The sequence below is a fragment of the Oncorhynchus nerka genome, linkage group LG28 (assembly GCF_034236695.1).
Source record: "Oncorhynchus nerka isolate Pitt River linkage group LG28, Oner_Uvic_2.0, whole genome shotgun sequence".
Classification (NCBI taxonomy): Eukaryota; Metazoa; Chordata; class Actinopteri; order Salmoniformes; family Salmonidae; genus Oncorhynchus; species Oncorhynchus nerka.
Genome location: NC_088423.1, coordinates 76,658,606 through 76,672,919, shown reverse-complemented (window position 1 = coordinate 76,672,919; position 14,314 = coordinate 76,658,606). Strand labels below are relative to the sequence as shown.

The 14,314-nt window shown below is 45.8% G+C and overlaps 1 protein-coding gene across 2 annotated transcripts in view; it reads left to right on the top strand.

The window, feature by feature from the left end:
- Positions 1-13,979, top strand: part of LOC115116157 (spondin-1-like) — a 164,476-nt gene extending 150,497 nt beyond the window's left edge. For both annotated transcript variants that reach the window (XM_065013128.1, XM_065013127.1), the window contains exons 10-16: positions 362-437; positions 1,461-1,643; positions 7,992-8,162; positions 8,632-8,799; positions 9,035-9,199; positions 11,684-11,977; positions 12,773-13,979. In XM_065013128.1, the coding sequence (XP_064869200.1) occupies positions 362-437; positions 1,461-1,643; positions 7,992-8,162; positions 8,632-8,799; positions 9,035-9,199; positions 11,684-11,977; positions 12,773-12,936 (1,221 nt within the window). In that variant the 3' untranslated portion in view covers positions 12,937-13,979. The remainder of the gene's footprint in view (positions 1-361; positions 438-1,460; positions 1,644-7,991; positions 8,163-8,631; positions 8,800-9,034; positions 9,200-11,683; positions 11,978-12,772) is intronic.
- The last annotated feature ends 335 nt before the right edge of the window (positions 13,980-14,314 follow it).

Below are 14,314 nucleotides of genomic sequence, written 5' to 3'. Positions count from 1 at the left end.
AAACCCCCCAGTCCCACACACACAGCAACCCCACCAGCCCCACACACACAGCAACCCCGCCAGCCCCACACACACACCCTATCACTCTGATCGTTTATCACTTGCCCTAAGCAGACCTCTGTTGTTATGACAGCTGAATGCCATTATCAGCATGTCCCCATATCACCTTAAATAACTAAATATGCTAGCTAGATAGCGACAACGTGTATCTGTGAGCTCCAGCGAAGGTGAGAGGATGTATCAGCTGACCTCCCTGTTTACCCCCTTCTTTGTCTGATAGCCGCCAGAGGCAAACGGAGGATCTTATCACAACAGAGTAGTATGTATTCCACAACGCAGGCCTGTGTTTGTCTGTCCGCAGGGAGAGCAGTGCAACGTCGTGCCTGATAACGTGGATGACATTGTGGCTGATATCGCCCAGGAGGAGAAAGAGGAAGGTCTGTGTCTCTCTTTATCTCTCTCCCCTCTGTGTCCCTGTATCTCCCCAACTCTGCCAACAAAGGCTGTAACAGAGGAGCGATAAGCAAGAGAGAGGAGAAAGGCATGTCTCTCGCTCTCTCTCATTCTCCCTCTGCCCATCTCCAGGAGTGTGAGATTAGAACCAGAGCTTGAGAAACAGTTGAATTAGTTAACCCAGCATAATCGTCCTCCATGTTGCCTCTCTCTCTCTCTCTCTCTCTCTCTCTCTCTCTCTCTCTCTCTCTCTCTCTCTCTCTCTCTGTCTCTCTCTCTCTCTCTCTGTGGAATGCTGCACAGATGGAATCGTAAGCAGATTTGATCAGTAGTGGCATTTTCAATAAATCAGTAATGCTGCATTTGAGATTGTTCCAATTGAACTTTCACTCCTTAACATGTCCCAGGAACAGAGATGTTTGATTTGAGTCAGATCAGTGTTTCAATAGCACATCACTTAGTGAATAGGGACTTAGGCACTCAACACACACCTGAGGAAACACATAACTAGTTATGACTTTGAACGTTTGTGTTTGTGGCCTTCATTTGATTAATGTCCTTCTCCTCCCTCTCTCTCTATCTCTCTTTCTCTCTCTCTCTCTCACACTCTTCCTCTAAACCCTCCCCTCCTCTGCCACCCTTTATCTCCCTCCATCCCTCTCTCTGTCTTGCTGTCTCTCTTGTTCCCACTTTCCCTCCCTCCATCCCTCTCTCTGTCTCACTGTCTCTCTTGTTCCCACTTTCTCTCCCTCCATCCCTCTCTCTGTCTCACTGTCTCTCTTGTTCCCACTTTCTCTCCCTCCATCCCTCTCTCTCTCTCACTGTCTCTCTTGTTCCCACTTTCTCTCCCTCCATCCCTCTCTCTCTCTCACTGTCTCTCTTGTTCCCACTTTCTCTCCCTCCATCCCTCTCTCTCTCTCTCACTGTCTCTCTTGTTCCCACTTTCTCTCCCTCCATCCCTCTCTCTCTCTCTCTGTCTCTCTTGTTCCCACTTTCCCTCCCTCCAGACGACACTCCAGAGACATGCATCTACTCCAACTGGTCTCCCTGGTCAGCCTGCAGCTCAGCCACCTGTGACAAGGGCAAGAGGATGAGACAGAGGATGCTGAAGGCCCAGCTGGACCTCAGTGTACCCTGTCCTCACACGCAGGACTTTGAGCCCTGCATGGGGCCCGGCTGCAGCGACGAGGGTCAGTATGTTGGACGCACTAGGCAGCTCATGAGACATGGCGGGGTTTCGAACAAAGGTTAACCTCAGATTTACAAGCTGATATATTAAGCACCCCCGTTACCACTCCCGTTACACAAATGTATATTGACATGAACTCATATAGTGCAATACAATCTAGGATACAATCTGGAAATGTGTATTTCTTGTTGCTGTCTTGGTGTATAAACACCCATCTAAAAACAAACTTCAACATCCGACCAAGTCCCTGTATGAGCTCTAGGAGCTTTATTAGTGTGGACGTCATCTTTGTTAGCATTTCATAGGTTATTGTAAAGAGTCAGACAGGGAAAGGTAAAATCTGGTTTACTGTAGGTCTTTATTGGTGTTGGGTCATCGATAAAGCCCCCAGCTCGTTTGTAGCTCAGACAATAAAGTTGTAGCAGCATAGAGGTGAGAGGGACACTGTATTTCTGAGACAAGCCTATAAAATGTGTAATGGGCTAAAGCTGCTGGGAGGCCACAGTGGATACTAAGGCTTTATTAAAAGACATATAACAAGTTATGAGAATACACACAGGGGGCCTCACGTCTTTGCTGCTTGCAGTGAAAGACTAATGAATAATAAAATAGGTTTGGGATGTGTGTGTGTGTGTGTGTGTGTGTGTGTGTTTGTGTCTGCATCAGTGTGTGTGTGTGGTGGGGGGTGTGTAAGGGTCCCGTACACACACACATGGGCTCTTATTCGGGGCTCTTATTCATGATGTGCTTATTAATAATGATTCATTAATGATTTGCTCATCTTATTAATGATGAGCTGCTTTATTGAGCAGAATTGAATGAGTCTTTCAGTCTGGAGAGGGAGGGTTTAGATATAAATCCATGTCAGTCTCACCCAGAACGACTCTTATCCTCCCTCCCGCCCACCTGAACATAATGCAACAACAGCAGGGGGTTGTTTTTAATGAGGAGAAACATTTCTGTTGCATAAATGTGTTCACAGCTCATGCATTTTCAAAGCTCTTGGGTAACACTGTAGGTACAGGCGTACTGGTACAAGCTTTTGGGTAACACTGTGGGTACAGGCGTACTGGTACAAGCTCTTGGGTAACACTGTGGGTACAGGCATACTGGTACAAGCTCTTCGGTAACACTTTAGGTACAGGCATACTGGTACAAGCTTTTGGGTAACACTGTGGGTACAGGCGTACTGGTACAAGCTGTTGGGTAACACTGTGGGTACAGGCGTACTGGAACAAGCTCTTCGGTAACACTTTGGGTACAGGCATACTGGTACAAGCTTTTGGGTAACACTGTGGGTACAGATGTACTGTTACAAGCTCTTCGGTAACACTGTGGGTACAGGTATACTGGTACAAGCTCTTCGGTAACACTTTGGGTACAGGCATACTGGTACAAGCTTTTGGGTAACACTGTGGGTACAGGCGTACTGGTACAAGCTGTTGGGTAACACTGTGGGTACAGGCGTACTGGTACATGCTGTTGGGTAACACTGTGGGTACAGGCGTACTGGTACAAGCTGTTGGGTAACACTGTGGGTACAGGCGTACTGGTACAAGCTCTTCGGTAACACTTTGGGTACAGGCGTACTGGTACAAGCTTTTGGGTAACACTATGGGTACAGGCATACTGGTACAAGCTTTTGGGTAACACTGTGGGTACAGACGTACTGGTACACGCTGTTGGGTAACACTGTGGGTACAGGCGTACTGGTACAAGCTCTTCGGTAACACTTTGGGTACATGCATACTGGTACAAGCTTTTGGGTAACACTGTGGGTACAGGTGTACTGTTATAAGCTCTTCGGTAACACTTTGGGTACAGGCATACTGGTACAAGCTTTTGGGTAACACTGTGGGTACAGCCGTACTGGTACAAGCTGTTGGGTAACACTGTGGGTACAGGCGTACTGGTACATGCTGTTGGGTAACACTGTGGGTACAGGCGTACTGGTACAAGCTGTTGGGTAACACTGTGGGTACAGGCGTACTGGTACAAGCTCTTCGGTAACACTTTGGGTACAGGCGTACTGGTACAAGCTTTTGGGTAACACTATGGGTACAGGCATACTTTTACAAGCTCTTCGGTAACACTGTGGGTACAGGCATACTGGTACAAGCTGTTGGGTAACACTGTGGGTACAGGCGTACTGGTACAAGCTCTTCGGTAACACTGTGGGTACAGGCGTACCGTTACAAGCTCTTGGGTAACACTGTGGGTACAGGCGTACTGATACAAGCTGTTGGGTAACACTATGGGTACAGGCGTACTGGTACATGCTGTTGGGTAACACTGTGGGTACAGGCGTACTGGTACAAGCTCTTGGGTAACACTGTGGGTACAGGCGTACTGGTACAAGCTGTTGGGTAACACTGTGGGTACAGGCGTACTGGTACATGCTGTTGGGTAACACTGTGGGTACAGGCATACTGGTACAAGCTCTTGGGATAACTGGTACAAGCTCTTGGATAACACTGTGGGTACAGGCGTAATGGTACAAGCTGTTGGGTAACACTGTGGGTACAGGCGTACTGGTACATGCTGTTGGGTAACACTGTGGGTACAGGCGTACTGGTACAAGCTTTTCGGTAACACTTTGGGTACAGGCGTACTGGTACAAGCTTTTGGGTAACACTGTGGGTACAGGCGTACTGGTACAAGCTGTTGGGTAACACTGTGGGTACAGGCGTACTGGTACAAGCTCTTCGGTAACACTGTGGGTAGAGGCGTACTGTTACAAGCTTTTGGGTAACACTGTGGGTACAGGCATACTGGTACAAGCTGTTGGGTAAAACTGTGGGTACAGGCGTACTGGTACAAGCTCTTCGGTAACACTTTGGGTACAGGCGTACTGGTACAAGCTCTTCGGTAACACTGTGGGTACAGGCGTACTGTTACAAGCTCTTGGGTAACACTGTGGGTACAGGTGTACTGGTACAAGCTGTTGGGTAACACTGTGGGTACAGGCATACTGGTACATGCTGTTGGGTAACACTGTGGGTACAGGCGTACTGGTACAAGCTCTTGGGTAACACTGTGGGTACAGGTGTACTGGTACAAGCTGTTGGGTAACACTGTGGGTACAGGCGTACTGGTACATGCTGTTGGGTAACACTGTGGGTACAGGCATACTGGTACAAGCGCTTGGATAACACTGTGGGTACAGGCGTACTGGTACAAGCTGTTGGGTAACACTGTGGGTACAGGCGTACTGGTACATGCTGTTGGGTAACACTGTGGGTACAGGCATACTGGTACAAGCTGTTGGGTAACACTGTGGGTACAGGCGTACTGGTACAAGCTCTTCGGTAACACTTTGGGTACAGGCGTACTGGTACAAGCTTTTGGGTAACACTTTGGGTACAGGCATACTGGTACAAGCTTTTGGGTAACACTGTGGGTACAGGCGTACTGGTACACGCTGTTGGGTAACACTGTGGGTACAGGCGTACTGGTACAAGCTCTTCGGTAACACTTTGGGTACATGCATACTGGTACAAGCTTTTGGGTAACACTGTGGGTACAGGTGTACTGTTATAAGCTCTTCGGTAACACTGTGGGTACAGGCATACTGGTACAAGCTCTTCGGTAACACTTTGGGTACAGGCATACTGGTACAAGCTTTTGGGTAACACTGTGGGTACAGCCGTACTGGTACAAGCTGTTGGGTAACACTGTGGGTACAGGCGTACTGGTACATGCTGTTGGGTAACACTGTGGGTACAGGCGTACTGGTACAAGCTGTTGGGTAACACTGTGGGTACAGGCGTACTGGTACAAGCTCTTCGGTAACACTTTGGGTACAGGCGTACTGGTACAAGCTTTTGGGTAACACTATCGGTACAGGCATACTTTTACAAGCTCTTCGGTAACACTGTGGGTACAGGCGTACTGGTACAAGCTCTTGGGTAACACTGTGGGTACAGGCGTACTGGTACAAGCTGTTGGGTAACACTGTGGGTACAGGCGTACTGGTACATGCTGTTGGGTAACACTGTGGGTACAGGCATACTGGTACAAGCTCTTGGATAACACTGTGGGTACAGGCGTACTGGTACAAGCTGTTGGGTAACACTGTGGGTACAGGCGTACTGGTACATGCTGTTGGGTAACACTGTGGGTACAGGCGTACTGGTACAAGCTGTTGGGTAACACTGTGGGTACAGGCGTACTGGTACAAGCTCTTCGGTAACACTTTGGGTACAGGCGTACTGGTACAAGCTTTTGGGTAACACTATGGGTACAGGCATACTGGTACAAGCTTTTGGGTAACACTGTGGGTACAGGCGTACTGGTACACGCTGTTGGGTAACACTGTGGGTACAGGCGTACTGGTACAAGCTCTTCGGTAACACTTTGGGTACATGCATACTGGTACAAGCTTTTGGGTAACACTGTGGGTACAGGTGTACTGTTATAAGCTCTTCGGTAACACTGTGGGTACAGGCATACTGGTACAAGCTCTTCGGTAACACTTTGGGTACAGGCATACTGGTACAAGCTTTTGGGTAACACTGTGGGTACAGCCGTACTGGTACAAGCTGTTGGGTAACACTGTGGGTACAGGCGTACTGGTACATGCTGTTGGGTAACACTGTGGGTACAGGCGTACTGGTACAAGCTGTTGGGTAACACTGTGGGTACAGGCGTACTGGTACAAGCTCTTCGGTAACACTTTGGGTACAGGCGTACTGGTACAAGCTTTTGGGTAACACTATCGGTACAGGCATACTTTTACAAGCTCTTCGGTAACACTGTGGGTACAGGCATACTGGTACAAGCTGTTGGGTAACACTGTGGGTACAGGCGTACTGGTACAAGCTCTTCGGTAACACTGTGGGTACAGGCGTACTGTTACAAGCTCTTGGGTAACACTGTGGGTACAGGCGTACTGGTACAAGCTGTTGAGTAACACTATGGGTACAGGCGTACTGGTACATGCTGTTGGGTAACACTGTGGGTACAGGCGTACTGGTACAAGCTCTTGGGTAACACTGTGGGTACAGGCGTACTGGTACAAGCTGTTGGGTAACACTGTGGGTACAGGCGTACTGGTACAAGCTCTTGGGTAACACTGTGGGTACAGGCGTACTGGTACAAGCTGTTGGGTAACACTGTGGGTACAGGCGTACTGGTACACGCTGTTGGGTAACACTGTGGGTACAGGCATACTGGTACAAGCTCTTCGGTAACACTTTGGGTACAGGCATACTGGTACAAGCTTTTGGGTAACACTGTGGGTACAGGCGTACTGGTACATGCTTTTGGGTAACACTGTGGGTACAGGCGTACTGGTACAAGCTCTTGGGTAACACTATGGGTACAGGCATACTGGTACAAGCTTTTGGGTAACACTGTGGGTACAGGCGTACTGGTACAAGCTTTTGGGTAACACTATGGGTACAGGCATACTGGTACAAGCTTTTGGGTAACACTGTGGGTACAGGCGTACTGGTACATGCTTTTGGGTAACACTGTGGGTACAGGCGTACTGGTACAAGCTCTTGGGTAACACTGTGGTTACAGGTGTACTGTTACAAGCTTTTGGGTAACACTATGGGTACAGGCATACTGGTACAAGCTTTTGGGTAACACTGTGGGTACAGGCGTACTGGTACATGCTTTTGGGTAACACTGTGGGTACAGGCGTACTGGTACAAGCTTTTGGGTAACACTGTGGGTACAGGTGTACTGTTACAAGCTTTTGGGTAACACTGTGGGTACAGGCGTACTGGTACATGCTCTTGGGTAACACTATGGGTACAGGCGTACTGGTACATGCTCTTGGGTAACACTATGGGTACAGGCGTACTGGTACATGCTCTTGGGTAACACTATGGGTACAGGCGTACTGGTACATGCTCTTGGGTAACACTATGGGTACAGGCATACTGGTACAAGCTCTTGTAATGGCCATGAGCTGACATGGATGCTCATAGGGGTGGCAGGGTAGCCTAGTGGTTAGAGCGTTGGACTAGTAACCAGAAGGTTGCAAGTTCAAACCCCCGAGCTGACAAGGTACAAATCTGTCGTTCTGCCCCTGAACAGGCAGTTGAACTGAACACTCACTGTTCCTAGGCCGTCATTGAAAATAAGAATTTGTTCTTAACTGACTTGCCTGGTTAAATAAAGGTAAAATAAAAAAAATTAAAATAAAAAAATGGACTCCTACTGTCTTATTATGATAAATGAAACTAACAGAAGTTCCCATGATGTAGATGCATTATACACTGGTTGATTATATAAAGTATGATGTGGCTACTAACACTGTAACGACATTAAAATCCTGAATGCAACTCAAATGCCATATCTGACTGTGACCTTCTGCACTTTGCCCCCGACCTCTCAGAAGGGTCCACCTGCACGATGTCAGAGTGGATCACCTGGTCTCCGTGCAGCATGTCATGTGGGATGGGCCTGCGGTCCAGGGAACGCTACGTCAAGCAGTTCCCTGACGATGGCTCTGTGTGTACCTTGCCTACTGAGGAGAATGAGAAGTGTATTGTGAACGAGGAATGCAGTGAGTAGCTTTAACCCCTAAAATCAATGGTTCACAAAGTCATTTATCACAAACATTGCTGCATTTACCAAAGTTTTAGTTTTTAATCAGGTAAACAAACATTTTCCGTGGTATAGGAAACTTTTGATTAATCTGTGTATGCCCTTTTCATACAAACAAATCTATGTATTTCTATGCTGTAGATAAATGAGGCTCATTGTGTGCATCAATTCACAGTGGAAGAGCGTCTGCTAAATTATTCAAATGTACTGTTCAAACTATTAGGATGATGTATAATTATGCCTGATTACAGGACAAAGTAATGCATATGTGGATTAAGTTCTGTCTCTCTCATTGAACACACCCACTCCCCCTCTCTTCCTCTCCCCACCTCCCTCCTCTTCCCTCTCCCTTTCTCAATCCCTCCTCCTCTTCCCTTCCCCCTCTCTGCCTTCTCCACTCTTAACTGTCTGATCCCCCCTCTCTTTAGCCCCCAACAGTTGTCTGGTGACAGAGTGGGGTGAGTGGGACTCCTGCAGTGCCACCTGTGGGCTGGGTATGAAGAGAAGGGAACGCATGGTGAAGATGCCTCCCCCGGACGGCTCCATCTGTGGGGCTGAGGTGCTGGCGGTGGAGAAGTGCATGATGCCAGAGTGTCGTGAGTAACACACACACTCACACACACGCACTCACACATACGCACTCACACACACACATACTCACACGCACGCACTCACACCGATAAGCATAAGCAGGCTTATACAAACAAACATACACTTGCACACACACACTCATCTGTACACACACCTGCACACTTACACACACCACAACAAATGCCAACTACATGAAATCAGATAGACACTGTGTGTGACACTGATTCTGTGTGTGCACAGACACCATTCCCTGTATGCTGTCTCCGTGGTCTGACTGGAGTGACTGCAGTGTTACGTGTGGGAAGGGCATGCGGACGAGGCAGCGCGTGCTCAAGTCTCCTGTGGAGCTGGGAGAGTGTATAGAGGACCTGGAGCAGGTGGAGAAGTGCATGCTGCCAGAGTGTCGTAAGGAACACACACACACACACACACACACACACTGGAGCGAACCTACTTTATTCATGTGTGGACACACCAACTGAAACAGTACTGCACATGTGTAATTCATGATAATGCTGATTAGTATCTTCATTGTGCAACCTAACATCCATCTGCTTATAATACTCTCCCTATCATATCCAAATGCATACACACTTGTTAGTGTGTACACATCTGGTTGACATCTGCGTTAGGAGTGCCCATAGACTCATCTCCAGCCCAAACTCTCCCAGATAGGGTTATCATGGGAATACCGTGGTGGGTTATTAGCTGGTTTATATGAGAGGGAACAGCTTCCTCAAGCTGCTCCTCCATTGGATACCAGAAGTGCCCATGTGCTCTTACATTTAAGCCTGACTTAATCGGTTATATACAGTTGGAGTCGGAAGTTTACATACACCTAGGATGGAGTCATTAAAACTCGTTTTTCAACCACTCCACAAATTTCTTGTTAACAAACTATAGTTTTGGCAAGTCGGTTAGGACATCTACCTTGTGCATGACACAAGTAGATTTTCCAACAGTTAAAAAAAAAAAAAAACTTAATAAACTTTTTTTAAACTTAATAATTCACTGTATCACAATTCCAGTGGGTTTACATACACTAAGTGCCTTTAAACAGCTTGGAAAATTCCAGAAAATGATGTCATGGCTTTAGAACCTTCTGATAGGCTAATTGACATAATTTGAGTCAATTGGAGGTGTACCTGTGGATGTATTTCAAGGCCTACATTCATGGGAAAATCAAAATAAATTAGCCAAGACCTCAGAAAAAAAATTGTAGTCTGGTTCATCCTTGGGAGCAATTTCCAAACGCTTGAAGGTACCACGTTCATCTGTACAAAGACTAGTATGTAAGTATAAACATCATGGGAACACGCAGCCATCATTCCGCTCAGGAAGGAGACGTATTCTGTCTCCTAGAGATGAACGTTCTTTGGTGCGAAAAGTGCAAATCAATCCCAGAACAACAGCAAAGGACCTTGTGAAGATGCTGGAGGAAACAGGTACAAAAGTATCTATATCCACAGTAAAACCAGTCCTATATCAACATAACCTGAAAGTCCACTCAGGAAGGAAAAAGCCACTGCTCTAAAACCGCCATAAAAAAAAGCCAGACTACGGTTAGCAACTGCACATGGGGACAAAGATCGTACTTTTGGGAGTGCTCTGGTCTGATGAAACAAAAATAGAACTGTTAGGCCATAATGACCATCATTATATTTGGAGGAAAAAGGGGGAGGCTTGCAAGCCGAAGAACATCATCCCATCCATGAAGCATGGGGGTGGCAGCATCATGTTGTGGATGGTGCTTTGCTGCAGGAGAGACTGGTGCACTTCACACAATAGATGTCATTAGAAGCAGCATCTCTAGACATCAGTCAGGAAGATAAAGCTTGGTCGCAAATGGGTCTTCCAAATGGACAAGGACCCCAAGCACACTTCCAAAATTGTGGCAAAATGTTCTATGGACAACAAAGTCAAGGTATTTGAGTGACCATCAGAAAACCCTGACCTCAATCCTATAGGAAATGTGTGGGCAGAACTGAAAAAGCGTGTGCGAGCAAGGAGGCCTACAGACCTGACTCAGTTAAACCAGCTCTGTCAGGAGGAATGGGCCAAAATTCACCCAACTTATTGTGGGAAGCTTGTGGAAGGCCACCCAAAACATTTGACCCAAGTAAAACAATTTAAAGGCAATGCTACCAAATACTAAGTGAGTGTATATAAACTTCTGACCCACTGGGAATTTGATGAAAGAAATCAAAGCTGAAATAAATCATTCTCTCAACTATTATTCTGACATTTCACACTCTTAAAATATTGTGGTGATCCTAACTTACCTAAAACAGGGAATTAATACTTGGATTAAATGTCAGGAATGTGAATAACTGAGTTTAAATGTATTTGGCTAAGGTGTATGTAAACTTCCGACTTCAACTGTATATTCTAGTCAGGTACGGGACTGGCAGACACATTACCATAGGAAAATACTCTCTTTCTCCTCTCCTTTCTCCTGTTCCCTAGAAAATGAGGGAGCTCATTTAAGGGCTGTATTGTGAAGAAAGGGATTAAAAGGCAGAAATAACCATCTTTAACTTCGGCACACATTGTATTAGGGTGAAAAGCTTGTTAACTGGTCTTCCCTCAGTCTTAGTGAGGGGATAAAGCTGGCCGTATTATTCTGGCCAGCCCTAATCATCCCTGCAGTTCTTTAAGAATGTTCCCGTTATGGACATAAGTCAGAGAATCTGTTTCCAGGAGATTCATATTGTGTTATGTTTAGAACAAGGAACACTAATGCAAAGTCATGAGGTGTATCTACAAGCTTTCTTCCCATATTAACTCTTCACCTTTCTTACTCCATGCTATCCCCCTCTTCATTATCTCCCATCCCCCCTCTCTTCTGTCTCTCTTACTGCCTCTCTCTCTCTCTCTCTCTCTGTACAGCGACAGACTGTATGGTGTCAGAGTGGACGGAGTGGTCTGAGTGTAACAAATCCTGTGGTAAAGGTCACATGATAAGGACACGCATAGTGAAGCTGGAGCCCCAGTTCGGAGGGGACTCGTGTCCCGAGACTGTACAGAGGAAGAAGTGTAAGATCAGGAAGTGTAACCGCGACGATGGCCAGGGCCAGGCCAACAGCGACGAGAAGAAACGACGCAAGGAGGCGAGGGAGAAGAGGAGGAGCAAACAGGGGGGTCCACAGGGGGAGGAGACCATGTCACCTGCTGAACACCCAGGTTGGTGGGAGTCATTATCACCACCATAACCATTGTTAACAGCAGTGTTAAAGTCATTATCATTTGCATCATCATCAACTATGTAATCATCATCACTGTCATCACATATCATAGCAAGCTCAATTATAGAGTGTGGATACATGCACACAATAATGTGATTATTGTGGATAGTCAGGTTAATATAATAGTTTGATTAAAATGTTTACATGCAATGCAAGAAGAACGATTTCCATAATAATTTACATGGACACATCTGAAATCAGGAAATCTGATGGCACTCTGATAAATGTTTTAAAAAATACATTTAAAAAAGTTCTACCACGGCGAACATGTTATTTGTAAGAAGCATATTTGATTCTGAGTTGGGACATTTAAAGTTTGTATGAGAAAACTACTTCTAAGACACGTACATTCAGTTGTTCCGAACACACTTTACTCGCTCTAAAGAGGGAGGCACTCGGCTGGTGCTAATCACATTCACAGATCAAATACACCGCTGGCACGCCGATTAAGGTGTTTACATGTCCTAATAATGACTTATTTCTTTTGACCTTTTACCCCGATTAAGATGAGCAGAGGAATTTGTTTACATGACTATTGAATATTCTGCCAACTGCCATAATCAGTTTAATATGTGTGCATATTGCATTAGTGTGCATGTAAATGTACTAATAGAAAACTAAATCACAGTCAGTTTTGATAGTCAGTATCTTCAATATGATCATTGCTATTCTTTAACATGGAACAATTTTCAATGAAAATGTATAAACTCTCTCTCTCTCTCCTTCTCATCAGGCTGTAAAATGAGGCCGTGGTCCAGCTGGACGGACTGTACCAAGCTGTGTGGCGGGGGGATCCAGGAGCGGCTCATGACAGCCAAAAAGAGGCTTAAGAGCACCCAGCTCCCCAGCTGCAAGGACAGGAAGGAGATCCGAGCGTGTAACGTGTACCCCTGCTAGATGGACCAAGGTGTGCAGGACGGGGATGGGATGGGTACGGAGTGGGTGGAGGTTGCCCATAAACACTGGTGTGAGCTCAGTTGTTTTCCCCTCTGACAGTTCAGGTTAGGATTGGGGATTGTAAACTGATCCTAGATCTGTGCCTATGGGCAAGTTGGTTATGGGACAGAGCGTGAGGTGGCATAGTGTCACTCAATGATCCAATGCACTCTGTGGGCTGGCACGGACCTTAATCTCTCTTGGTTTAATCCAGGGCTGAGTCTGAAGATTCTAGATTGGGGAAAGTACACTGGTTCTGTATACACCTCTAGTCAGAGGTTGGAAAGAGTTTGGCAAATTCTGAAATGACCCATCCTTCCAGGTCAATGGTCATGGGTTATTTTACAAGAAGGAAGGAAGGAATTCCCTTGGTCTCTTCTCGAGCCTAAAACAAACAGCCATTTTGAGAGAGGATCTAGGCTAGGCTTCCCCAAATAACGCCTAGCCTATGATGAACCTGACTGATTTCCCTCTGTGTGTAAAATAAACTAGCTCTGTTACATATAGAATTCTTCTGCAAGATTACTGTAAACTTGTTGTGATATAATATTCTTGAAAAATGATAATGATGAAAACACCAATTGATTTAATAAGCGATAGTACTGTTAGGCTATATCCTGTAGTATCCTCTTTGGTAGTGTATATTATCCCAGAACTTAAAGCACAGTTACCCAGCCATTCCAGCATTTTATAATCCTTCAGAAAAAAAATATGTTTCTAGGATCAAGAAATCTCCTGTATGACTTTTTACTCAGCTGTACTACTGTTCATGTAGACACACCGCAACGGAAATCTCTATGATTTTGTGCATTGTTATTATAAGATCATTTTTTTTTTTTTTTGCTGTGGATGTTTTGATAGGAATATCACCCAAGAGTCTTACCCAAGTCTTGTGTAGGTGTTTTTTACGTGTCTTTTACGTGTCTTTTTCCTCTGCTCCTCTAACATATTCATATTTTGGAATATATCACCTTTACAATAAAAGTAAATGTTAGAAATTGTCATCTGGATGTTTATTTTTGTTTGAATACCATTTAAATTGAGGTAAATGTTTACATACAATACCAATGCAATTCATACTCTTGGCCACTAGATGGAGACTATAAGCTGATTAGAAGTGAGTTCTTTTTGGTTTGACAGGTGGAGTCAGTACACCAGTAGGTGCCATCTAACCCTGTGCTATTTCAATACACTTTGGTCATACATAGTACTGTAACAGCATACTTGATTATCATGAACCCTTTTTCTCAACCCATAACCAGAGATATGTGAGTGTCTAGGCAGGGAGCTGCATAAGCAGCACAGTAACACTGGTCTGCGCTTCCCGGTGATGCAGTAC